The sequence below is a fragment of the Saccostrea cucullata genome, unplaced genomic scaffold (assembly GCF_032062105.1).
Source record: "Saccostrea cucullata isolate Sc308-1 unplaced genomic scaffold, CSIRO_AGI_Scuc_v1 ctg464, whole genome shotgun sequence".
Lineage (NCBI taxonomy): Eukaryota > Metazoa > Mollusca > Bivalvia > Ostreida > Ostreidae > Saccostrea > Saccostrea cuccullata.
In genome coordinates this window covers 57,744-85,695 of record NW_026924659.1, presented here as the reverse complement: position 1 = coordinate 85,695, position 27,952 = coordinate 57,744, and the positions used below count along the sequence as shown (strand labels likewise).

General features: G+C 32.9%; 1 protein-coding gene across 4 annotated transcripts; it reads left to right on the top strand.

Moving 5' to 3' along the window:
- The first annotated feature begins 757 nt into the window (after nucleotides 1-757).
- Nucleotides 758-24,967, top strand: LOC134266986 (kinesin-like protein klp-3). Of its 4 annotated transcripts, none has more exons than XM_062749210.1 (19): nucleotides 758-1,053; nucleotides 10,731-11,074; nucleotides 11,599-11,628; nucleotides 17,564-17,671; nucleotides 18,402-18,479; nucleotides 18,834-19,010; nucleotides 19,277-19,499; nucleotides 19,712-19,806; nucleotides 20,182-20,232; nucleotides 20,470-20,592; nucleotides 20,798-20,947; nucleotides 21,252-21,368; nucleotides 21,683-21,856; nucleotides 22,110-22,246; nucleotides 22,553-22,616; nucleotides 22,799-23,004; nucleotides 23,356-23,542; nucleotides 23,754-23,849; nucleotides 24,300-24,967. In XM_062749210.1, the coding sequence occupies exons 2-19, from the start codon at nucleotides 10,742-10,744 to the stop codon at nucleotides 24,429-24,431; spliced, it is 2,481 nt and encodes an 826-aa protein (XP_062605194.1). In that variant the 5' UTR covers nucleotides 758-1,053; nucleotides 10,731-10,741; the 3' UTR covers nucleotides 24,432-24,967. The 4 variants fall into 4 exon arrangements, with proteins under 4 accessions (XP_062605194.1, XP_062605193.1, XP_062605195.1 ...); XM_062749209.1 differs by having other exon boundaries at nucleotides 758-1,245; XM_062749211.1 differs by lacking the exon at nucleotides 11,599-11,628 and having other exon boundaries at nucleotides 758-1,245.
- The last annotated feature ends 2,985 nt before the right edge of the window (nucleotides 24,968-27,952 follow it).

Genomic DNA, 27,952 nt, shown 5'->3' with positions numbered 1-27,952 from the left:
AATTAATGAAAATTCAACTTTTTAAACACCGATGGAACTTGATATAATTCAAAGGTAAAAATATTTCTAAAATATGACCTCTTAAAATCCGTGATAGTGGTGCAAGGATGTGTATCAATCAATTCAATTTCCACTGAGCCTGATTCCAGGAATTATACTGCAGACACGCTCTCATTTTTTCCCAGATATATATTTTTCTGGAGGAAATGTTCATAGAAAGCCCCCCCCCCCCCGAACTTCTGGTTGTTATATATTGTCAAATCAAGGTAATATATAAGGGTAATTCAGTGTTTGTGTCTAAAAAATTGGTACTAAAAGAAGCTGGACCCCCCCCCCCCCCAAGCGAAATATGTTTTTCGAGTTTGAAAATCCCCCTCTCCTTTTTTGCTTGTTAATTTTTTCCTCAGGTAAGTTGAATCCCCCCTTACTTTCAGAAAGTACGTCTCTGTATTGTAATAAAATAAGTTTTTTAAAACACGTTTTTATAATATTTTTGTGTGAAACACTCTAGCAACATATAATTCATTATTATTGTACTTAAAATTTTAGGAAAAATTCTAAATCTAAATCTGTGTCCATGCGTACGTCTTTGGGCATGCAGTTAGAAATTTAATAACTTTAAATGTATTTGGGACATTTCCCTTCGTGTACCTCTTTGGAGATTCTTATTCCGTCTCCAACAAATTCGATCTAGCGCGTGTTTTCATTTAGTTTTAAATTTAATCAGTATCGCTGAAATGTATGAATGTGAAATCTAAACAAAGGTACCTGTGAAACGTTTGTTTGATCACGATGGAATGTTTGGCTCTTGCTAGGTAGCGGCAAGCGATTCGGCGAATTTTAATCAATCATTCAATATATGACGTTTAAGCAATGTCAACACAAATGTATACGTAATTCTTTTTAACTGTAACGCAAGGTCATTTAAATGGAAGCTTCCTGTGAACTTTCTGTCATAAAATTTGAATGGGGGTCGGATTTGTACCCAATCTAACTCTAGTTTTAAACTGTTAAAAGTCATTTGTCATCTTTCTTAGCGCATTGTTTCAAACGGTATGTGATTTGTTTCTTTTAAAAAGAATGGATTGGAATATAGTGGCTGTTTTCTACAAGGAATTAGAAATCAGCGGTGTAGAATGTTGAAAAAGAGCTGATTTAATGAATGTGTTGCTTCGACGGATCTACTGTACCTAATTTTTGATCAGGCTATTTTATCAATCAGTCCAAACTGAAAAGGAAATATAGGTGGGTAAAATTAAACAAACGATCACAATCTTTTATGTCAAATTAATAATAGGAAAGTAACACTATTCGCAATTTTATTAAATCTGAATATCGATATATGTCCTGAGAGTCATTACATTAAAGAGTTACATTTAATTCATATATGTCCTATCTGTCAGATTTCCATTAACAGTTCAACAGATATTGTATTGTTTAATGGACTTTCTGAGCTTGAAAACTATTGCTATCTTCAAATATTTCATATGTAAATTATGTACCATAACAAACTGTATTAATATCCAAATGAGGGACAACAGTACTGTCATGTTTGATGAGTTTTTTAAATTAGGGAAAGTTAAGAAATTTGATTTGATGTTGTTTTGTAAGCGCTAGGGGAGGACAATGTTATTAAGGTTTGTGTAAGTAGAAAGCCCAAAGGATGGAATCAATTACAAAGCAATTAATGATTTTCCAGTTAATGTCCCCCATACGGAAAAAAAGGGCAAACAAACTACTATAACAAATTACTAACAAACCACTATGGTTTGAAAGTAGTTTAATAGTATAGCAAATCACATGCAAATGAGCTAACAAAGTATACTCTAACAAACTACTATCAAACCACTCTTAACAAACTACTATCAAACCACTCTAACAAACTACTATCAAACCACTCTTACAAACTACTATCAAACCATTCTAACAAACTACTATCAAACCACGCTAACAAACTACTATCAAACCACTCTAACAAACTACTAACAAATCACTGGTAACAAATCCATCAGCAAAACACTAGATTTGAATTTTCCTTTACAAATCCACAAGTCTTTGAAAACACCTAAAACAATCACATTTTGAAATACTAGTATTCAACAAGTCTTGTTTCAGAGTATTTAAATTCCAGGATTCACAAGTTTAGCCAATGCAAGTGCAACATTCCAACATGTTCCCTTTTGTTTAGGAGATGCATTTCCAAGTCAATGTCTATGTACTTGTCACATATTCTCCTTCATGTTGCGTACATTTTCATAGTAATTTTTCCAAAAAAATGTTCTTCAAGCTGACATTTAAATATTCCCTGCTTCATCTGGCATGGAAAATGCTGCAATATATTTCCTTTTTTTCTGGCCTCATTGCAACTTTGAAAAACATTTTTTTTTTGTCTTATTTTCAAGTATACTTCCCATAATCCAATGCATAACTGATCTGAACTAGTATAGGAATTAATTAGGTCAATCTGAAAATAAATAAAAACCCAAAGCTAGTAAAAAGCATACGCATCCACATTCACAGAAGGTTACTGTAGTCCAGCCTTACTTTAGGTAAAAAGGAACTTCATGACATGCATTAAATACCTCTTCTGTATCCAGATCCATCTTTTAATAATGTTAAATGCTGCTTTTTCCAGTCAGAGATCTTAGAGAATGATACTAACAATTTGAATGTCCCTTCACCAGTTCCTTTGTTTCTGACCTGCTTGGTGGTTTGAAAATTGGCGCAAATAGCTAACACCGGATGTAAAGATTAAGCTGTTCTTGGAAACTTCAACAATTCTAGATAATTCAACCCTAAACACGTCTGTAAAGTAATTTCCCATGTGGTTAGATGCAAATGCTATACTAATAAAACACTGTTGCAAGATACCAAGTCTAACAAACTATAAAGAAATCACAATCACCAGAAATGAAAGACTAACAAACCACTGCAGCTATTTTTAGAAAAAGTGGTTTGTTAGTGGTTCATTAAATGCTATACTATCAAACTACTTTAACAAACCACAAAAATATAGTTTGTTGGTAGTTTGTTGATAGTTTAATAGTAGTTTGTTAAAAATCTTTTCCGTTTGGGCCATTACTCTTTGAAATATTCTGTCCATTATGAATGTATTATTATGATTTCTAAATATAAAATTTTCCATCCCCTAAAAATAATAAACATAACTGATTATTGAACATCATATAAACCACTGTTTAATTCTGCAATATTTATAAAATTAATACAGTTGAAATTTGTTTCTTGGCTGAATTCTTGAATACCAGGGATATGTCAATGTGATTTTGTAGTCCGATTTTTAACTTTATATTGAATTCACAGATATCTCAAATTTTAAACATATACTGAAGGGAAAAAGAAACGCAGGGAAAACTTTTGAGGTGAATTAAATTTGTTTTTCTTAAAATACTTTTTAGTTTTCCTATCTAACTTTTAAAATCATCTTTCAAAAAGATATAACCAAATTCTCGTATGATTTTGTGTAATTATTCATGAGTTATTGAAGTTCAAATGACGATACCCCTCAAAAGGGAAAATTGAAAACTCTCATTATCTTCAATGTCCATCTCGTGCACCTGTCAGAGTCTTATTTCTCCTTTGCATGTAATTTCATCAGAGTGTTTATCTTTTAAACCCTGGCTATATTTAGCATGAGTAACCACGCAAAAAAATAAGTCAAACGACGCGCGCATGCGCCAGTGAGAGGAATACAACAGTAAGTTGACTGGCTCAAAAAACCAAATTGAGGAATTGTTTTCTTTCAAATTTCGTATGAATGTAATGATTATAATCGTGTACACTATAAATGGATGTTTTTGTGGTAGTAAGGTGGCGATTTAAGAGATGGCAGGATGAATAACCCACTCGTAATATGGCTCTGTATTGCGTTAACGTCAGCGTCACGGTTGATTGAAATTCACTCCAGACCCTCTCTGACAACGGCTAAAAAGTTTTATGGGGGAAAATTTACAAGAGACTGCTTAGTAAACTGTTGTTAGCTTTTTCATTAATGAGGCAATTCGTAAACAAGACCCCATTGAACTTCCGTAAACTGTGCCAAGATTGCAATAAATTCATAATGTCTTTTAATATTGAAAAACGATGTGGATACCTCATCTGCATCAAATAATGCAACAAGATTTGTGAACAAACACGTCGTTATCAAATTGCACGTGTTTTGGGCTTTTTAGCGTTTTCCCTACGTTACATAATAAATTTTACGGTTGAGTAATTCTGAATACTGATTTTGATGCACAGTAACTAAATTTCCCATCTGACCAATTTTCGTAATCTTCGGTCATGTGGTAAAATTTTTATCGACAATTATGCTACCCTGCGTTTCTTTTTCCTTTCAGTATATAATCCCTGTTTTCTGAATGTATTTTTTTTCTTCAAAATGCTGTTTTTGATGTATTATTAAAATGATGCTAACTAGAAAGGAAAAAAAATCTTTAAAATAATATGAATATTTGATAATTATTGTAATATATTTTGCTCATTTTTGTTATATATATAAAGGACTCAAACAGAGTGGGGGGTCTTTAAATGCATTTTTAGGTGGGCACACATGCAATGCATAGAACAGAATTAAATGTTAAGAACTTGAATATTTATGGTATATGAAAAGTTTTACTGCTCATAGGAAATGTGGCCCAAAGAAAAAATCCATTTACTCTTCCTATGAGGGAATCCTATGATCAATAGCCTCCCCACTTTTTCTGGTCTCAAATTAAAATTTAGTTTTCCTTGTGTATTGTTTTGTTATCTCGACTGATAGGTTACCTGAAAATAGATTTAACAGTTCTAAGCCTTTCACATGATTTTTTCCTCATGCAGTAGTTCTTTTTTCAAATTTCACTGGAACTTTGTGTCTTTCAAATTAAATTAGTAATTTAATATTAATTTAGGATTTTATTTTGCTTTGCTAGATTTTGTTCATTAATATCAAATTCAAAATTTGTCATGTGTTAATGTGTAACTGATTAATGTGAACATTAACTGCTTTCAGAATAACTTAAAAATTCTTTTTAAAAAATTGTCTTCTTAAATTACCAGGTAAACATATTCATTCCCATAAAGTAAGAGTACATTTAATTGAAGAGAGATATTGATTTTTTCATTAATAAGCTTTATGATTTATTATCTTCTATGACTACTTGAATGAATCTTATCTAGGTATTGATGTATGCTTGTAAGAATGTGTTGATGGGTGTGGGGGGAGAAAATGGCCATGCACTTTGGCCTAAATGATTTGTTTGAACTGTGTGTTCATTTTATCTTATATAGCCACTCTTCCAATTTGAAAAACCAACAGCTTTTCCCCTGATTAATGGGCACAAGGTATTCAACGGGACCCTTTACACTAAAATGTTTTCAAGTATATTTCATGCTCCTATGACATGACGGAACCATTTAGCCATGTATTTTTTAATCGGGGGTCTTTTGACTCTAAGTCATTCACAGCCATTGAAAAAATCAATATTGATTGTTGCAGGTCTAAATTTTGGCAGGCAGGTTTTAATAAGCTGGATCAATAAGAAATTGTGGGTTCCTTAACACTGGTGCTAAAATTACACTGACCAATTAGGAAAATGAGACTAATTTGACTCAGATCACGTACAAGTGACGGAAATTAGAATGGACATGCTGGAGTATTAAATGGGAAATTTTCATTCGTTCCGAATAAGGAGGCAAGTTCTTGAATTCCTATTGTTTCAACATGTGAAAGAACTATGAAAAAAAAAATGAAACTATAGACACTTATGTTAATTAAAGAAATAGTTACTGTAATTGTCAATTAATTTACAGGATTAATTCATTTTCATGATTATTGTTTGTGGTGTGTGTTAAATGATGAGTAAAAAATCTTGTAAAGTCCTGCTTAATTATTTTCAGGAAATAGTGATGAAATATTTACTAAATATTAAAATTTGATATATATTAGATGTGCAGAGCAAAAGAGAGTAATTGTGCAGTGCACAATTTAGGAAGTATGTGCATATATATTTTTAGATCTGAATGACAGGTTCATAAAGGCATACATGTTAACCTATTGTGATGAAAAAAAGGGAGATTTAGACCTCAAAAGCGGTAGCATTGCGCGCGTGTTGTTTAACGCTTGGATTATCGATATCTTTCATGCAATATACATGTATATTATACAGTTATAAGCCTTAATTGAAATCAGGTACCTACACTAATTAATCTTAAATATCAACAGCAAAGAAGAAGACAGAAGCACCTTAAGTTTGACATAAATTGTACAAATTCAAATATTTTTCATGCTCATCATTTTGCTTGGATTGGCTGCTTTACCTATAGCGCTAGCCTTTTGAACAGTGATCTTTGCTGAAATAGCCTAGAAGCAATAATTATGAATGTTCATTCAGTTTTTAATGGCATGGTTTAATATAGATCTAAAATAAGTTCGTATCTTTCGTTATATAAATCAGATTTCCCGCGATGATCGAAAACGAAAGTAGAGATGTGCCACATGGCTTGGTCAATTGAGTGATTTTTATTGACTTTATTGATAAAGTTGTGAGCTTCTGTGCTTCTAAAGACGATGTCAAGTCCCAAATGAAAAAGAAATCTAACAAAATACTTTCAAAATATCTTCAAAACACTACCAAATCATACTTTTATATTTTCTTAGTATGTTTTGAAAGTGTTGCAAACGAAACATCAATGCTATACTTTACAGGAAATTTTGTTAATGTTTCATTACAATGTTGGTGTTTTATTAATGTTTCATTACACTCTGCAGAATGAAATTGCATTTTGAAAGTGTTTCATTATACTTCAAATTAATATTTTGTTAATTTCATTTGATTAACAGACATGTTAAGGGTTGACTTATCTAAGAGCAGTAAAATCTTCCAAGAACAACTTATCTATTTATATCCTGTGTTACTAGTTTTGCGCCAATTTTCAAACCACCAGCACTAATTTAGGTCAGAGAGAAACATAGAGATTGGTGAAGGGACATGTAAAGTGTTAGTATATATATTGATCCCTGATTGGAAAAAGCAGAATCAGGATGAATCAGGATATAACAGAGGTATTTATTTATTGCATGACATAAAGTTCTTTTAAACTGGACTATACAGTTAAACCTTCAATCTGTGAATGTGGATGTGTATATGGCCTGTTTTTATTATTTTAAGATTGACCTTTAATCCATTTTATAAGCACTGGGTTAAATATAATTATACTTGAAAATTCTGTGAAAATGTATGTGAATGGAGAAATGGTCAATGGATTGAGAATTATATCTCTTAAACCAAAGGATTTCACTGCAGAGAATGATCGATATAAGAGAGTGATCATGAATCGAACTTAATTGGTGTTTTTAAATGTTGGAATGGTGTGTGTTGAACATGGAATTCAAAATACTGTGAAACAAGATGTTTATAATATGTTTCAATATGAGACTGTGTTTAGATGTTTTCAAAGACTTGTGAATTTGCTAATTATAATTTTAAAAATTCAAATTTAGTGGTTTATTGATGATTTGTTACTTATGCTTTGTTAGTGTTTTGTTAGAGTGTTTTGTTAGCCTCATTTGCATGTGATTTTCTATACTAATGGAATACTATCAAAACACAGTGTTTTGTTAGTAGTTTGTTAGAGTGTTTCGTAAGTATTTTGTTAAAGCGTTTTGTTAGTAGTTTGTTAGAGTGTTTTCAAAGTAACTTGTTATAGTGTTTTGTTAGCTCATTTGCATGTGATTTGCTATACTATCAAAACACTTTCAAAACATATGTTTTGTAAGTAGTTTGTTATAGTATTTTGTTTCCCCCTTTTTTTCATTTGGGACGTGTTTTCATCTAATTCTTAAAAGCTGTATCTCCTTTTTCATGGCAGGGATGTTGATTAATTTATCGTAACCAATGTAATTACTGGTAGTCTTATGTTGTTGTCGTTGTCAAATCCGTGCTTGAAAACTATGCACAAAAAAGCGTTAAACTTTGTATGATTCCGAGTCAAATCACGCGATATCTAGCGAGATTTTATGAGAGTGGCTTCAAAAATGGATACCCAAGCGAACCAAAAATACTTTAGACGCAGCTTTTGTAGAAAAGCGGTAGATTTCTGAATTAAATCGGTAGGCGGGAGATGGAGTGAAAAAGCGGTAGACTCCCGCCTAAATCGGGAGAGTTAACATGTATGATAAAGGTGTGATAACTTTGCAAGAGTTGATTGATGGACAGTATTTTTTGTTTTATCAAAAGTACATTGAACTGTGAATTTGACATGTTAAATTTTTGATGAAGAAGAACTAAAGGTTTTGTATACTGGATTCCATCTAGGGAATTGCATGTCAAACAGTGTCAATATACTAATATTTTAAGCTCTGAAATCTGATATTGTCTACAATAACATACAGGTGAGATGTGTGGAATTTAAGATAGGACAGAATGGAGGCTGCATGCTCCGTTTCTGGAGCTATAGAGCTATTATTTAAGATCTTATATGGTGTGATCTCCATATAAGGAATGTTGCACTGATTTTCATCTCTTTGTGTTATTGCTGCAGCTGTGTGGGGATTGGACTGCAAAATTTTTATCCAAATTGAGCTGCTATCGATTGGTTGAAATTTGTTATTTTTACGTCCTATTATACATGTATATCCAGTATATGGCATTATATATTCGATCCGATATTCAATTTCTGAAATGTACGTCAGCTTACATCTTAATAGAGATTCCATATTTCAATTCCGTAAGATCATTGACCTGAATTGAGGATAATTAATGTTTAAATGGATTCTTCAGCTATTGAGATGAATCTTGCAGAGACCAAATGATGAAGTTCTGATTCATTTTCTGTTCAAAATGATTTATACCTTTCATATTTAAGTTTTAAGGTAAACGATAAAAAATGTCAATGCACACACTTTCTTTTTTATTTTTTTGATTACTCCTACATGAAATATGTACAAACCTAGCATTTAAAAGTTCTAAAACATGTTAAAAGATGCTTCATTGCATTCCTTAATAAATTCTTTGCCTAAAAGGTGGAGGACGATGCATTCAATGTATCTATTGACTCGATAATCTGTCATGAAATCTTTTTGAACGCATTGATAAAGATTTAGCTGGTAGTGCAAAGCACCTCTACATCAATGTTGGAGTATACATGTACGTGTAATCTTTTTTTTGTTTGTGTAATCTTTTTTCTTTGTTTAATAATTATATTGAGTACCTTTGTTTTGGTGTCTAAACATACTACAGTTTCCTTTAAATTAACTTAAAATGTCCTTTAAAAATTGTAAATCAATAAAAAAAACAATCTTATGGCCATATTTAGAAGTGTTTTAGGTAGTAAAAGAGTTCAGAAATAGACCTAATGGTTTGATATGGTCTTTTTACAGCCATGTTTCCCTCTGCATGTCAAACGAAAGTGATTTTGTAATTGTTGTGTAATTTCCCATTTAAGTGTTTTATTTCAAGTGCAGGTAACCTGACCCTTTAATGCATGCAGTGTAATTGATCCATTAATAATACAAAGGAAAAAATCAATCTGTGTTACCTCTAAAAAGGATATCTGTTAGAATTTTATCATTTTGTAAAATCTGGTGTGGGGGACGTACATGAATATGTTATTGGTGGGAATGGGACCATATTTGACTATTTTTGGAAATATTCAATGTCATTTACTTACTTGTATTTTACGGTCTAGGGTAATAAAATCACTTTGTTATAAGCATGTTCACTATAATTACTGTATTATACAGGGAAATCTTTGCCCCCATTTTATTTTCACCCTATCCTCCTTTGGGCGAATTTAAAACGGGGCGAATTCAAAGAATGCAGTATAATTTCTTAGACAAAACTATGACAGGGCGAATTTAAAATGGGACAAAATTGTTTTCATATGTGAAAGGGCAAAAATAACACAGAGCGGAAATAACCCCGTATACAGTAATTAATAAATCTACTGTATTTGTTTCTTGACTAGGAATGTGTATTAAGCCGAAAAATGACATTATTTGTCGCCTTTAGAGGGAAAAATAATCAATATACATTGATATATACACTTGTATATATATGCCTTTAGCATTGTAGGCAAAACTCATTAGACATTTACTTTAAAATGAATTCTATGTCCATGTGGGTTTGAAATTGTTTGAATATTTACTCAGAGACTAGAACTATTGTGTTTTAGAATGAAATTGAGCATAAAGTCGTAATAAATCAAACATTTAAACTTCAGTACAGTTATGTCAGACTTACGTTGAAGAAGTGGTACAAGGAAATCCTCTCAATTTCAAAATTAAGTCAATATTAGGACAACTATAGCTTACTCTAGCAGACTTTTCCACTTGAAATTGATCTGGTTACATCACAATGGCATGTAAACATTTATTTTTGGTACAAAATATACATTAAAATTTTGTCATTTCTTTTATGAAGATAAAATTTGGAAAAAAGTAGGACTCCGCAACAGGATTAGAAGTTCATTAAAAAATTACCAGTCTCAATCATTCCAAATTAGATCAGTGATCCGCTCTGATTAGAATGCGCTACACAATTTGTGTAGCAGTGGTAGGTTGGAGCAAAAGATCTAATTTTAGTTTGATTGCAATCATTCTTTCTTCATATTTTCTACTCTCTTTATCTGAACTCCTCAGATATCTCCAAGTATATAAGCTTGCGTGTCATTCAGTTTGAAATATAGATGTTTGCCTGTATATGTCCTTTAATTTTTGTACTTTTGATTTAAAGGTGTATAAGAAATGGGGAATGGAGCTTCTGCAGATGAGAGTCCCAACACAATCCGAGTTCAGGCAACTCCCACCCCCCGAGACAACAGAACTCAAAATCCCCGCGACAGCCGGACTCAAAATGGGGGACCACCGGAAAGGTCCAGACGGAAAGGGGGAGGTTTTCAGGAAGTAGAAATTCAAGAGACTCCTAGACAGGGAAAATCTCAAAACTCAGTCAGACAAGGTCAGCAGGGTCAGAGTTCAGAGGGGCGGAGCCAGCGACAGGGTCAAGCAGGGGGAAGTACCCAGAGGCAGGGACAAGCCCCGGGGGGTAGCACCCCTAGACAGTCAAACCAGCGAGGGGTAAGGCAGAGTTTCTATAAATCTCTGTATGCAGTAGAATTTAAAAGTAGAGGATAGATTAGTTTGCTAATTTTTAAGCATATTTTTATATCAACAATATTGATACCTGTAGATGAAGAATAATGCCTAACTGCTTTTTGGATAATATTTTGTAGTTTTTCACTATACAGAGTTAAATGTTTGTAGTATATTTAGGCATTTTGTCAAGATTATGGTTTGAATCATTGAGCTTAAAGGAGGTCCATAAATGTCAAGTACATGTTTAACAAAATTAATATTTATATGTGCTTGCACATGCTTTTTAAATATCAAAACTTTTAGTCAAAGGAAAAAATAAGAATGAATACAGTGTATTATAAAAAGAATTTCAGAAATTTCTTATCAATTTTTATTAAATATAAATTAATAAAAAAAAATATTAAGGGTAAGTTTTTTTTATTAGAGAGCTTAAGTACATAGACTGTAGAGGATAGTTTAGCTCACAGTACACCTAGTAGTTTTTATGCCTCGCTTGATTTTTCTAGTCATCCCAGAATGCTGCTTCAGAGGAATCGGTGAGATGCTTTATTGTTTTTAACCGTGTTTACCATTGTGTGCTTTTTGGTAATCCCCAGGGAGTTCTATTTTTTTTACTCACATTTCAGTTTTTTGCATGCTGCAACTTTTGGACTTGAATTTGGACCTGACACTTGATCAGTTATCACAGTTTGCATGATATGTAGTATGTTTGTTATAACCACTCTTTGTTGATTCTGTGAATGCCTGTAACAAAATCCCATGAATCTATGATATGTTATAATTACTCATTGTTGATCCCATGAGTCCTTATATAATCACTCTGTTGATCCTTTAAGTCCCTGTTATATAATCTTTGCTGATCCCATAAGTCCGTGAAATGTAATCACTCCTTGCTGATCCCATAAGTCCCTGAAATGTAATCACTCCTTGTTGATCCCATGAGTCCCTGTAATATAATCTCGCATGGTTGATCCCATGAGTCCCTGAAATATAATCAATCTGTTGATCTTATGAGATCCCATAATAAAATCAGTATCTGTTGATCTATCATGTCCCTGTAATATTATTACTTCCTATTGATCCTGTTAGTCCTTATGATAAATCCTACTTTGTTGATCCTCTATTATAAACACTCTTTGCTGATCCCATGAGTTCCCGTTGCATCCCAAGAGTTTCTGTTATGTAATCACTGTTGCATCCTAAGAGTTTCTGTTATGTCATCAATGTTGTTCCCATCAGAGTTCCTGAAATATAATCACTGTTGCTCCCAATAGTTTCTGTAACATAATCAATATTGATCCCAAGAGTTCCTGTAATGTAATCACTATTGCTCTCAAGAGTTTCCATAATATAATTGGTGTTGATCACAAGAGTTATTGTAATGCAATCACAGTAGTTCTCCCATGGGTTTCTATCAATATTGTTCCCAAGAGTTCTTGTAATATATTCACTATTGCTCAAATGAGTTTCTTATGCTCCAAATATATTCAGTCAGATACCAAGAGTCCTGTAATGTAATGTAATCAGTGTTAATCCCAAGAGTTTCAGTAATGTAATAATTATTGATCCCAAGAGTCCTGTAATGTAATATAATCAGTGTTGATTCCAAGAGTTTCTGTATTGCAATCAGTGTTGTTCCCAAGAGTTTCAGTAATGTAATAATTATTGATCCCAAGAGTACTGTAATGTTCATATAATTCCAAGAGTTACTGTATTGTAATCAGTGTTGATCCCAAGAGTTTCTGTAACAAAATCAGTGTTGATTCCAAGAGTTTCAGTAATGTAATCATTATTGATCCCAAGAGTCCTGTAATTTAGTGTAATCAGTGTTGATTCCAAAAGTCCTGTAATGTAATGTAATCAGTGTTGATCCCAAAAGTTTCTGTAATGTAATCAGTGTTGATCCCAAGAGTCCTGTAATGTATTGTAATCAGTGTTGATCCCAAGAGTTTCTGTAACAAAATCAGTGTTGATTCCAAGAGTTTCAGTAATGTAATCATTATTGATCCCAAGAGTCCTGTAATGTAGTGTAATCAGTGTTGATTCCAAAAGTCCTGTAATGTAATGTAATCAGCGTTGATCCCAAGAGTTTCTGTAATGTAATCAGTGTTGATCCCAAGAGTTTCTGTAATGTAATCAGTGTTGATCCCAAAAGTTTCTGTAATATAATCATTATTGATCCTAAGAGTCCTGTAATGTAATGTAATCAGTGTTGATCCCAAGAGTTTCTGTCAGTGATGATCCCAAGAGTTTCTGTAATTTAATCACTGTTGCCTTCAAGAGCAGGGGACCACAATTCTTTGAATTTGCTTGTTATCTTAAAAATTCCTGTAAAGCACTGCTGATACCATGAGTTCCTGAAATACAGTAAAGCAAGCTTATATAGCGTCTTTATGTTTATAAATCTGTTCATGTTCATATAAGTAAACTGTATCTATATCCTCTTATCTAGACAATATACTGTTAGAAATATAAAATGTATGCATAAGACCCTTTTCTCTGTTTCTGTACAATTTTATGCTTTTTTCCCTCCTTTTTTCTGTCATCTTTTCAAGTATTTCCTGTGCAATATTGTACCTCTATTTTATGATTGGAATTATACATTTTTTAATTGATTCAGAAAGACAAAATTCATCTTCTGAAATGTTTATACATTGTTGTACTTGCAAGTTTTTTTTTTGCATTGAAACACACATTTTTACAATGTTATGATAGTACACATACATGACCAGTTATGATGTGCATTGATTATAAGTGCATGGCTTCATTTGATTGAGATATAATATGTCATTCAATTGAACTTTTACATATATTGCACAATGACCTCGTGTCTCTCAGTCGATGTAAAAACCTGGCAACAATTCTACAAATAAACTTAAAAATACACAACAATAACCCCCTAATCATGATGTTATGTCGCGCGCGAGTCCCAAGTTCAATATCTGTATGGCTGTGTAACACTTTTAGGGGGGATTAATGATCAATTTATTTGACCCAGATCTTAAATACAAAAGCCATTTAAAAAACTGGCTCTGGATTCTAAAACAATGAAGAACTTCCAAGTTCAAATTTGGTTAGGTACATTGTTAAAACCATTACATAGGAGCTATGAGCTGAGATGTACTGAAAAAACTAAACATGGGCTAAAACCTAATTAAAAATTTAGATCTGAATTATGTATATATATATCCTATAATCCAAATTATCTAAATGAATACTTATTCAACAACAATTTCAACAAATAATATGTTAACTAAATATTCTGCTGAATGTGCATTTATTTTAAGAAATTCCCTAATTATATGTATATCTTTTCCAAATTTTATGAATGCATGAAAATTTCATCGTTATGCATGCCCTTACATTTTAAGGTCAGAATTAAATGGCTTCGATGCAGAACAGTGATTGCAAAAGGAAGGGTGTATAACAACAGAATTTTTCTTCTGTTGGTAAGAATGGTTTAAATGCCTGGTAAGGAATTGAGCAATCAATACTTTTATATAACAGTATACAGACACTCACCTGTCTGGACTAATTGAAGGAGAATCTTACATTTTTCTTTGACTTAAACCAGGAACTTCCTTATATTAAATCAGGATTTATTGGAGAGAAATTATATAATCTTCTTCATTTGTGGATTTCTTTGGAAAAGGACCTAAAGTGGTTTGTTCTTTTTAAGATTTACTTGTACTTGTGTCACTAAGTGATAAAACTAAGACTATGAGTGGAGGGTCAAATATTAGGATAAAACATGGGGTCTGGAGCTTCCAAACCTCCATCAAAAACTAAAGAAGAAACAGACAGGGATAAAGAAGCAACAGGATCGACCCGTGGTAATCCAAAACAGGAGACGAGCCAAGAAGGTCAGAGTTCAAACGCAAATCAGGTGACGAGCCAAGGAGGTCAGAGTTCAAACCAGGGATCAACCAGTGTTAGAGCAGGTGAAAACCCAGGACAAAGAGAAATAGGAAAGAGCTCAGTAGAACAATTACTGGGAACCAAGAAAAGGGGGGAACCAAACCAGGTTGTCTCTAAAAAAGGGGATAACTCAGCAGTACAGGTGAATCAGGGACAAGGGTCAAACAATCAGAGATCAGGACAGAGAGGTCAGCAGGGTCAAACTAGAATGGAGGCTGCATCTGGTTTTGGAAACACAGCTGCTCAGCAGAGCTCAGGGACTGTAAGCCTATATATGTTAGATTCTAATAAACTTAGGGCCTCTAAATCTATGATAGATGCCCCAGTTTGGTAAGCTCTTCGCTGTAGGTCCTAAATATATAGTGTGTGCTTGTAAGGTTAAAATATATACATGCATTATATAATTACATTCTTCAGTAAGCCTAGGGATCGACTGTAATGGATACAAAGTTCTATATCTCTCTGTCTTGTAAGGTTATCATATGGATTTTAAGTCTTTGTTTATTTCTAATATGCTTAGGGACTGTGAATCCGTGATAGTTTGATAAGTTATTGGCATTTAATCCTAGATCCTATGATATCCAAAATCTATGATAGAAGCCTAAGTTTGGTAAGCTTTTGGCTGTATTAAGTCCTACATGTATCTCTATGTCTTGTAATGGTCATGGATTGCAAGTTTCTATCTATATATCTATTTGTGTGTTAGTCCAGCAATTTTTAAGTCTTAGGGAAGCTAGGCATAGTAATAGTCTTTATGTGTTGTGTTGATTCATCAACTGGTAGGTTCATTTTAGATCTAATTTTGTAAACATAGAGAAAGGAGTCCTGAAATCATCTTTAATGATAAGTAATGTAGGTACTTTGAGCATTTCAGTTTTATAGATTTCTGTAGTGCATTAAGAAAGGAGTCTGTGTTAGCTTTGTGAGTTATCTCAGGACCTTGATCTCTCAGTCAAGAAAACTCAAGACTTATAGTAAGTCTGGAAGTCAAATAAACTCAGGAACCAAGTTCTAATAAGTCTATACAGCACCATTACTGAGTATGATAATATTAAGCTTCTTCATGTAATGAGTAAATGAAGAAATAAAAAAGGAAATATATCTCTAGACTACTTTAAATTGTTGGCTAAGTACATGTATAAATCTGTTTTGAAGTTTGAATTGTCATGCCATTACGTTCTTTTGTTTTTCCCATTTCTACCCAGGAAAAGTATTGTCATCCATGTAAACAAGTCTACCACTCTGAAACGCAAAAACACCCGAGATATTGATAATCCATCTAATCCCCTGGCCTCTCACCTTTCAGTGGTTTTTAACCAAATATTTCCTACTCAATATTATAGATAAATATATGCCGTCCGTCTATATGATTGATATTTTTTTCACTCGTTAGGTGGTCTTGCCTGTGTCTGGTATCGATTTCAATTGATTTAGTCATTAACACTACAGCAATTATAATACACTCTCTCGCAAGCTGCGGGCCTTTTGAAAGTTTCATAAAATCCATATCCATCATCTTTAGTCCTGCAGAGATCATTGAGAGTCGTTATGGGTGACTGATTTCTGCGTGGATAGGAAGGAAAAAAATATCAAGTCAATTTCTTGATCATCGATTTCTTTCTTTTCCCAAGGTTATAATCCAGGAGTTTCTTTCACACTGCATGCTTTGATGTTTTGAAATTTTTATTTAAAGTGATGCTTTAACTGAAAGATGCTACTGAAGCATGATGGGATAAACTTCTGAATGAAAATTAAAATTTTTTTTAATGAAAAGATCAAGAATAAATGACAGATAGTTAAAATGCACCATTTGCAATAGCAATACACATTATAATCATTTTAGATTCCTCAGGAAACACAAATTCATTGGTGTCCATTTGTTAAAGGTGCAGGTATAAATTAAAATATACAACTCCTGTATTTGAAGATCATATAGCCTTACTTATAAAAAAGTATTGTAAACATCCTGGTTTATTTCAGGTTCGTGAACTTAATTCAGAAACCTCATGACTTATTGTACACGATGTGAGATAATGACTTATGTTTATGACTTTGAATCTCATATTTCAGATTTAAAGTACCTTGTAAATGAATGTATTATTGCTTGATTTGCTTATAAATACCAGCTATAGTATAAAAATGTTTATGAATCCACATTTTCATTCTTTAAGTTCATTTAAATTCACACATGTCGAAATGAAAGAATTTTTTTTTTTTACATACAGTTTCTGGTTTCAGTGATAAAGAGTGCAGTTGACTTTAAATTTTGATTGGCAAAAGTATGGTCCAAAAAAAAACAACACATATAGCTACATTTTTGTCATAATTTTCATAAATGATCAGGTGAACTTTCTTATATTGTAATTCAGACTTCTAGTTATTGTATATCAGTAACTGCAATTGAAATGTTCAAATTCACTTCAATGAAAATTAAATGAACATTTTCATTTGAGGAGATAAATCAATTTGAAAAAAATACCTGGACATTGAAGCTTTACATCTATAGATATAATTTAAGACCAGCATTACTGACCATGGTTATTTTTTTTATAGGGACGTGAAGACATAATCTTTGAGACGTTTTACCACAAGAGTGGGAAGGAGTTCCAATGTATGTACCTGGATGGAATGAGGTTTTACCTTGATGACTGGGGATCAAAGGTAACTGATTTTTTTTCTTAATGAAAGATGGAGAACACATTTATACAGTCAAACCTGGTTGTGTTGATGTTGTCAATGAAGGGACATAGAAATTTTGTTTTAGATATTTGAGATACTGAGGTTAAATAAATTTGTTGAAGAACAAATGCTTTGGACTTCCAATTTACCACTTCAAGGTTTGAATACCCATGATAAGGGTTGTCCCTAAGACTTAGGGGCAAGAGAATTTTCCCGCTTATACTGTATACAGGGTTATTTTTGCCTTGTGTAATTTTCGCCCTTTTACACTTGCAAACAATTTTGCCCCGTTTTAAATTCGCCCAGGCACAGTTTTAAATAAGAAATTATACTGCGTTCTTTTAATTCGCCCCGTTTTAAATTCGCCCAATTGAAAGTAGGGCGAAAATAAAACGGGGGCGAAAATTTCCCTGTATACAGTAATGGCATAATCAACTGGTTATTCTGGCAGTCTACCTTATAAATTCTTGGTTTTAGAAGAAGCCAAAACCACCTATTTTTTTCATGTTCTCTGTTAATTCAATTCTTAGGGTCAACACTGCATAAAAGCATTATATAATATCTACATATTTGGTACTCATGATGAGATGTTAAATTTCAACTCAGTTAAGTTTTTTGATTCCATGAATGACTGTTTTAGTTGTTCAGAAAGATTTATGTAAAAATCAAACAAATGCTGTTACCGGTATTGTATTTACCTTGTATTTTTCAGGAGTGGCAGCCCTTTCCTAAGAGATGGTACAATGAAGGTCTACTCATCACTAACTCAGTCGTCAAAGACCAGGAAAATGTAAGATTGATTTTTATAACCAGAATATATTTTCAAATATTAGTGTTTTATTTCCACAATTTGTTTTGAATGCCTCATTGACCATTTTATTGTCTCCACTTTTTGAAAAACTGAGAGAGCATATTTCTTATATTGCAAAATAAAGTCACTGTGTAAATTAATTAAGACAATGCATAGATCTATCAAACAGAATTGTTTTAGAATTTACTTTGTTATTCCCCCATAACAAAGTAAGGGGAATATAGTAATACACCTATTGTGTGTGTGAGAGAGAGTGTGTGTCAATGACAAAGTGCCCTTTTGAGAGGGCTTTGTAGTGCCCTTGTTCAACTTTGTTGTGTTGTTGTCTTTCAGGAGAATCGACGTCGTCAACAACAACAACAACAGTCCCAGCAGTCGTCTGGAGCAGGAGCCTCGGGGGGTCGACAACAACAGCCCGGGTATCAACAACAATCGTCCAGCGGTCAGGACGACAGGGAGGGGGTGCTTAATCACCCCAAAAGGGGCCGCATTCCCACCTACATATTCCAGGTATGTCCTATATAGGATTTGTATATGAAAAATGTCCATCTTTGTGGAATGCCTTATTTGGATGATAGAAAATATTACTAATTTAAATTACAATGAAGAATAACTATAAAAGCACCACTTTGTATTAATATTAGTGCACAAGAACTTGCACAAGAACTTTTTCGAAGCTAAAATTTATAAAAAAGGTAAGGGTTTTCTTCAGTTTAAGCTTTTCTTTTAGGACATCAATATCTTTATTAATTATCTAATGATATTTAATTCTCCAGAGAAAACACAACATCCACTGTTTCTATGACCACACTCAAGGTCAGTGGATGCGGCTACCGATTGGTTGGGAACTTCATCATGAGATGGTGGGAAAACTGGTGGACCAGGTAGAGGAGGCCCTCCCGACCTGGGGGGACAGGCAGGATATCCTGGCCCTACTGAGGCAGTGTAACTACGACCCCGACGAATGCATGTCTACTTACCTACATCTGGAAGGGGATCGTAAGTGAAATAAACCAAGATTTCATAAAAATCAAGTGTAAATAATAAAAATAATAGAGTATGCAAATTTAAAAAAAAAAGTCAATTTGAAAAAAAAAAATTAATATAGAACATTTGTACCTCAAATCTTCTTCTACAGTGTACCTAGCAGAGAGAAAAACATGAGAATGAAGCTTAATGCTTTTTAAACATCAATGTTTATTTTATTACAGCATGGCTGAAAGCCCCTAAAACCCACAAAGAAGCGAAAGCAGCCGAGGAAAAAGATGAGACGATAGAACAACTCCGACAGCAGTTAAAGGAAGCCGTGAGTTGTGACTTAATCTGCTTTGATTAAAGAATGTGAATAAAGGTTTAAAGGAAGATAATTATACTTTAATTAATTTCTTATCTGACAGTGTATAATTGTAGATAAACAAACAATATGAATTTTAAAATTAATTCTGAAAATGCTAAAAAATCAATTTCTTTAAGAATTTTTTTTTAAAGAAATTAAATTTCATTCAGTTTATTATTTATCATACATGTATGCAAACATGTTTATTTTAGTCTTGTAATGTGAAATTTCAAATCATATTTTTCATTTTTCCATTTCTTGTGAAATATTCATGCAGATATGTTTGTGTTTATGGTGATATAAGAGGAGATAACTCTATGACATTCTGAAATTCTTGGATTGTAGGAGGAGTCACTAAAACAAGAAAAAATAGCCAGAGTAGAAGCAGAAAAAGTGGTAGGTGTCTCTAAAGACTGGGAATTAATTCAATAATGTATTTTCAACAAAATATAGAAAAATTTTATGTGCAATTAATTTTTTTTCAAAGGTTAACATTTTTAGCAAAACCTTTGTGGCTAATTTGGATTAACATGATTAAAAGGCCCAAAGGCATCTTTGTTTCAGTCTAAGGCATTCACATGAATATATTCATTAAAATAATTAATATAAATTTTACAATATTTCCCATCCCAGGTCAAAGATCAGGAAGAGAAGATAACAGAATTAGAGGTAGAAAACAAACAACATGAGGCCCAGTTAATGTCTCTACAACAAAACCGACCCAAGACGGCCATGCAACGACCAAAAACACCTCAGGTATGTTTAAAAAGACTTATACATGTACATGCAGCAACTTCATGCTAAGTATTATTTTGTTCATATTAAAAAAATGTCCATATAAATATACTTATTGAAGGATGGTGTAATTTTCCCAAGCTGCGTTAAGCAGATTTCAATACATTGCCTGTCAGTTTAGAGGGGACACGTTATTTACGAATAATTTCATTTAATTCTCTTGAAGGTGGTTACTCAAGTTGTAAAGGAGGAGACAGTAAATCCAGATGACATTGTGCTGCTTAACAACACTGCGAAAGAGCTCCGAAAGGCTCAGGTTCACCTCAAAATGGAGGTTCAGCGTTACTTTGATGTCCTACGAGGCCAGATTACCAAGGTAATTGTAAACATAATTTTTTCCGCTAGGTCATAATTCCATGGATTTGCAGTTACTATTCAATCATCAGGTAGAAAATTAAGTGGATATCCTAGATTGCCACTATATGTGTTAAATATATTGAAGGTAGACTGGGGAAAATTTCTTTGGAAAATTGTTGACCCCGTACATTAGCATAAATTAATACATACCACATGGAAAAAAATGACTTCTGCAGTAAATGTTTACAAAAAAATTGCTTTTTCCTTATAAAAAAAACCATTTTGATTATGGTTTCTGCTAATGCTTATACTTTTGTGTACAGGCCAAAGATGGTGTGAAGAATATAAAATCTACCAGCAGTGGAAGTATGGAGGAGATGGAGGAAATTCGGGCTCTCTACCGAAAGGAAGCCATGCAGAGAAAGCTGCTGTATAATCAGGTCAGTAGGTCAAACATGTCTATAATTAGGTCAGAAGGTCAAACTTTTATGTATTAAATGGTTATATTAAGAGTAAAGGTGACAATAAATTGTAGGGAAGAAAAGTAATTATATTCTGCTTTTCACTATATACATGTATGTGTAAACTGTGTCACAAAAATTGTGTAATTAAAAGCATGCATGACTTTCTACAGAGATTAGTAAATTGCAAAATCAAAAATACATTGATAACATATTTCACTTTTGAAAAACTTTAATATATCGTGAACATTCTTACACATACATTCAACTTATATGTTTATTGTCTCTTACAGCTACAAGAGCTGCGGGGTAACATTCGCGTTTTCTGTCGCGCCAGACGAGATGACAGAGTGAGCTGTTGTTTGAAGTTCCCCACAGACTCGGACATTGTCGCTATGGACAACAATGGGCAGAAGAAAATGTTCTCTTTTGACAAGGTGTATGAACCTAACTCCACACAGGAACAGGTTTGTGGAAAGTGATAACTTTGAAGGATCGAGGTGGGGGGAGGGGATTAGGGTGGAAATGCCAACTCTTATTACTATAAGTCTAGCTATGAAATTACAATTTCAGTTGCATTATCACATTAAAAAAATTGAGAGCTTTGTTATTTAAATATTCTCACTTTGATTATTTGCATTCAAATTTTCCTGAAATATTATGACTTAATTATTACCTTCTACTCCAGATTCCTACTTTCACTTTCATTTTGTCTTTCAGATCTTTGGTGACACTAAAGCCATAATCTCTTCCTGTGTAGACGGTTACAATGTCTGTCTGATGGCTTACGGACAGACGGGATCAGGTAAAACGTTCACCATGATGGGACCGGAGAACAACCCGGGAATAAACATCAGGTCAGTCACTTGTATTAATGTACCTCTTACACTAACTTGGCTGTATTCTTGTTTGTCTATAGTTATGTTATATCATCATTCTCTTCATCACACTTGTGAATGTAAGTCAGTCAGATTACCTGTACATGTATGTAGATCATCATTTCTACATCATCTGTTTTTATGTATCTCTACTGTCAACTTTTAAAATTAGTAATATATATCTTTAACCAGTCAGTAGTAGTATTATATCTCAAATTACTCACATGTATTTATGAATCTCTTTAATTATTTCAGTTATCTTATTGATGTATTTCTCATTTACAGGGCTATGAAGGAGTTGTTTGATGTTTGTAAAGAGAGAGTGGACACAGTCTCTTATACATTAAAGGTAACCTAAAGAGTGAGAGCCAAGAAAAATTTTACAGCTTCAATCATATTTTTTAAATGAAACCCTTATCCATAGGCTGAGATTTTGATTTTATTTAGGTCTCACTGAGTTGTTGGTTTTATTTCGGTCTCACTGAGTTGTTGATTTTATTTAGGTCTCACTGAGTTGTTGATTTTATTCAGGTCTCTCTGATCGAGATATACAATGAGACGATACAGGACCTGCTCACCTCGGATGCCAAGTCACTGGACCTGAGGACCGCGGGGAATAAGGTGTCCATTCCAAACCTTAAGGAGGTCGTGATTAAGAATCTGGACGACATCAAGAAAACCATGGCTCAGGGAGACAAAAACCGAACGGTGGCGTCCACCAAAATGAACTCAACCAGGTAAAAAATACTGTAGATCACTTAATTTTTCGCGACACCTTGTTTCTGCGAGATATAGTCATTTACTTTTTTTTAGCAAGACAAAATTTTAATTGTGGTTTTTACTTTGTATAGCCCAAAGGAATACTTATACGCGAGAATGAAATTTTTCCAAGCACACTGCCTCCGTAATAACGCAAAAATAAAGTTCACGCGAATAGAACGTGATTTATAGCAACACAAAATTTAGTTTTCACATTTCAGTTCATGGATAATTAAAAGTTTGCAAAATAAGTATTGGATCGTGTAAGGGTTGAATTCAATGTAGTTATTACTCAAATGTTTAAATTGGGTTCACCTGCTTCCTTACAGTTCTCGTTCACATCTACTGTTGATGCTGAGTGTTGAAGGTCAAGACAAGGTCACAGGTGCAATAACCAAAGGTACGCTGACTCTGTGTGATTTAGCTGGGTCAGAGCGCATATCTAAAACCGAGGCCGAAGGTCAGAGGTTAGTGGAGGCTGCTGCCATCAACAAGTCACTGTCAGCCCTAGGGCAGGTAAGAAATCCTTGAGTAGGAATGAAAAATTGATAGCGATAATTCTGTGCATATGATCGAAATGCTGTTTAGGTATCATTTAATGTTAGAGAAATCATCTTAACATATTTTACACAAATTTGCCATTTGCTTCATTAATGTTTTATCTGCATTGTTTCAAGGTACAGATGTATTTGTCTGTTGTGTGTAAAAATGGGCTTTTTATGTACAGGTGTTCACAGCCCTAAGAACCAGTCAGCTACATATACCGTACAGAAACTCTAAACTGACCCAGATCTTACAGCCTTCCCTGGGAGGGGATGCTAAGGTAAGTAACAATCTTCTCTCAAACAAAGGAAATTGGTGACTGGCACTTGTTCAAAGATTTAGTTGTCTAAATGTTCACTTAAATGAAAAGTTAACATAACATCAAATTTAATATCAACATACTACAGACATGTGAGCTTTCAAATTTTCAAGTACCATATAAGTGGAAAATTTAGTGATTTGCCCTTAATTGGTATTTTATTTTTAGCAAGATGTAATTTTAATGATTTAAAAATGGTCACTAAAGGTGCTATTACAAAAAAAACAAAATTAATTTTCATTACTGATATTCAATTTTAGTGATCTCAGCATCCTCCCTAATAATGCCAAAATTAAATCTTCGCTAAAAATTCTGCTTTCATGGTATATCTGAATTAGTTTGCTCTGTTTTCCAAATTTGGAAATAACACCATATCAGAGGATTTATGTTTTTTGAATTGTCTTGTTTCAGGCTTGTTTGTTTGTTAATGTCAGTCCGGATGTAAATAACTTCTCTGAGACTGTGAGCACATTGAACTTTGGATCGAATGCTAAGCAGATAGCCCTGGGACAGGCTAAACAGAACATCCGCAAAGGGCCGTAGTCAGAGACTGGTCATTTACAGGGAATGGACTAAAAAAAAGGGCCATAGTCTTAGACTGGTCATTTATAGGGAATGGACAGAGAAAAGGGTCTTGATCATAGACTGGTTATTTATAGGGAATGGACAAAAAAAAAAAAAAACACCAATGTTAAATTTTAACTATTAATTATTTATTGAGACTTTCTTTATTGTTTATTGGGCATCTGTTCTTGAGTCAGACAGAATAGTTGTACTTTTTTGAAATGTAATGCATTATTTGAAACTCTTATTAGAGGAAAGGCAGGTCCCCACTTCTAAGAGTTATAAGGAGAAAAATAGTGTATCATTCCCCATGGTACAAGAATTATGATAAGCAATTTTGATTTGATATCGAAACTTATGAAGAGGCATTATATTATGAATTGGTGTTGATGTATTAAATTTTCTTTGTATTTTTGAACTGATTGTTTTTGTGGCATTGAATTTGATAAATGTAATTTTAAGATGGAAGTGGTACATGTTTTCACTTGTATACTGTTTCAATTTGATGAATGTTAAACATTTTTAATCATTAGAGTTCAATTATTTGAAGAAATGGTTTTAAAAAAATGTTCTTAAATTTCTTGCAATGTTGACTTGATACTGAATTTTAAAGGAATTCAAAACAGCACTAATTTTTTTTCTTCAAAATTACAACATAAACAATTTTTTCTTTTGCTAAATGTTTGGATTTTTCAAAGGATTAAGAATCATATAAAGGATATTTTTTCAACATCTTGCTACATTGAACATATTGTCTTATTGCCTTAATGTCTGTGGTATTTCTATAAAAGATAAACTGTATCTGCCTTTATTCTTCAGTATTATAGACCAATTTTTTGTTTCAGAAATTCCTTGTCTTTGTGTGTCATGGTGCAAATAAAGAAGAGATCATTCCCAATATGATCTACATGTACTTCTTTACAGTGATGGAAATTTTATCATAATATCATGTCTAAGTTAAAATATTATTTGTGCTGAAGTTTCATAAAATCTGCAGTTGGAATGAATATGAATTTAATCTCAGGTTCATGCTGGTGTTTGGTCTTTCTTGTAATATAGCTAGAACCTCGATTCTAATGTTCTAAAAATGTATGGAGAATTTACATTTATCATAAAAATCCCTTTATTTATATACTAGATTATTTTAAGACATTTTGTTTAATTTGTCCTGATTTATATCAAGGATACACAATGAGGCATTTGATCTTCTCCATAACAGCTAGTGCCCCATCTACTGAACTCTCCATAGATGTGCAAATAAAAAAAATCTTAATGTATTGCATTTAAATTGGAGATTTGGTGTTTATCCACGATCCCCTTTAACATGTTTAAGAAGGTATAAAATCTCATTTTTGTTCTTGTTTCAATTTCGGGTCACATATATACATATTTATTGCTGCATACAGCTTAATATATAACTGTATATTTGTACATTTTCTCCATTTTTGCTGGGTATTTATGATACATGTATATAGTTATATGTATATCCCCAAACTGTGATAACAGATTTATTTTTTGAATACATTTATTTTATTCCGTCCTTTTGTACATGCCCTTCCCTCAATTTGTTGTAAATGTTGTTAATTTTAAAATAACTTGATATATAAAACCTTTAAATGGACTTGGATCATGTTTTCTGTAAAAAGACATAGATATATGTTTCAAGATACTGTTTATTTCTGATTTATTGAAAGGAATGTACAAATTTTATTTATATTTTGAAATCAATGGTAAATATAAATCATTGTTAAAGTACCTGTGTATTCAGCTTTTAGAAGATTGGTACAGGGATGATTGCCAATGAAAATGTGTATGTGTTCATGAAACATTAGAGGCAGACAAAATCTTCAATACAGACTATCTGATGTGCTATCCCTTATTTTAAAAAACAAAGTAAAAGAAATTAAACTTTACAAAGGATATGGAGGGATGAATTAATTACTGTACAGGGATTACGTATATTGTTATATCATTTTGTTGTCATTTTTATTTATTATTTTGTGTCCATATACCAATATATTAACCCATATATTTACATATATGCTTATGGACATGGACACTTCAACAAAAGTATTCATTAGAAAAAGAACTATCCATTATGTTCTGTGATGTGATGCATTTTTTGTTCTTTTGTGTTCATTTTACATTTCCTATTTTCAACTTCACATAAATATTTCAGAACCAGTTACATGTATCAACATAAAGCTAAATAAACGTCAGATTTATAGCATTGTGTAAACATATTATTGCTTTTATTTCTCTGTTTTAAGTGTAATAATATATCATACCCCAAAATTCAATTTCTTCAATGTAATTAAAAAAAAAAAATAAAACGTACATTTTTATTAAATTGATAAAGATAATTCTTACATTTTCACGTATGTATAGTTACAGTTTCTGTTTCATTTTTAAATTTTTTGAAAAATATAAATTCATTAAGTAATTGTACTTAATTGATAGTATAATTTCCTTATCATGTATTATAATATGTATCAAATGCGGGTTTGCTTAACAGAGCATTTTCATGTCACACTGCTTAGTAAATATGAATTGATATAAGTTAGTCATTATCAATGTTTGTCAGTCAGCTTATTTTTATACTGTACTGTATATAGACACGATCCCTGTGCAGTATCCAACACCATGTGATCAATCCCATGATTCAAAGAAAAATCCATTCGGAATGCCTTTGTCAGGTTCCTTGATCCCGATATGATTTTAGCTGTTTGATATTTGATGACTTCCCCCTACACTGTATGACTGTGATATGTTTGTTTACAGATTGGGTAGGTTTTATTTTTGATGCAATAAAGTCATTTTCAGTTTTGATCTCTTTCTTTCTTGTTCAATAAACCAAAAAAGACGTCGAGAAGAACTGTTCCCAAAGAGCTGAAGAGCAGAGGTCTGATCATGGAGACAGCACCAAGAGCTGCTGCAGACCGAACTAGGAGGAAATCCGTTGTAGCTGCCTCAAGCACCTGGTGATGGTGCTTACCTGTAGAAGATTGAGCGAGTGAGTTGGTTACTGATACTCAGTTACTCAATCATGTGCTACATATTGGGAACTTTATTTCCTTTATATGAGTGTAAAATGTCGGAAAATGTATGCGTCATTCCCCCCTATGCATGTTTAGATTGCATGGGGAATGGGGGCAAACAGAAAGAAAACAAAATGATCGTGGCAAATTAAACCCCATTGGTTTTCCTTTAAATTTTTGGATTTTTAGTTCACCTAAGCCAAAAGCTCAAGTGAGCTTTTCTGATCAAAATTTGTCCATTGTCTGTCATTGCGTTGTTGTAAACTTTTCACATTTTCATCTTCTCAAGAACCATTGGACCAATTTCAACCAAACTTGCTACAAAAAAAAAGTATCCTTGCTAGGGTAAAGGGAATTCAAGTTTGTTCAAATGAAGAGCCACACCCTCTTCCAAGGGGAGATAATTGTGAATTAGTGAAAAAGTAATGGCATTATTAAAAAATCTTCTTCTCAAAAACCACT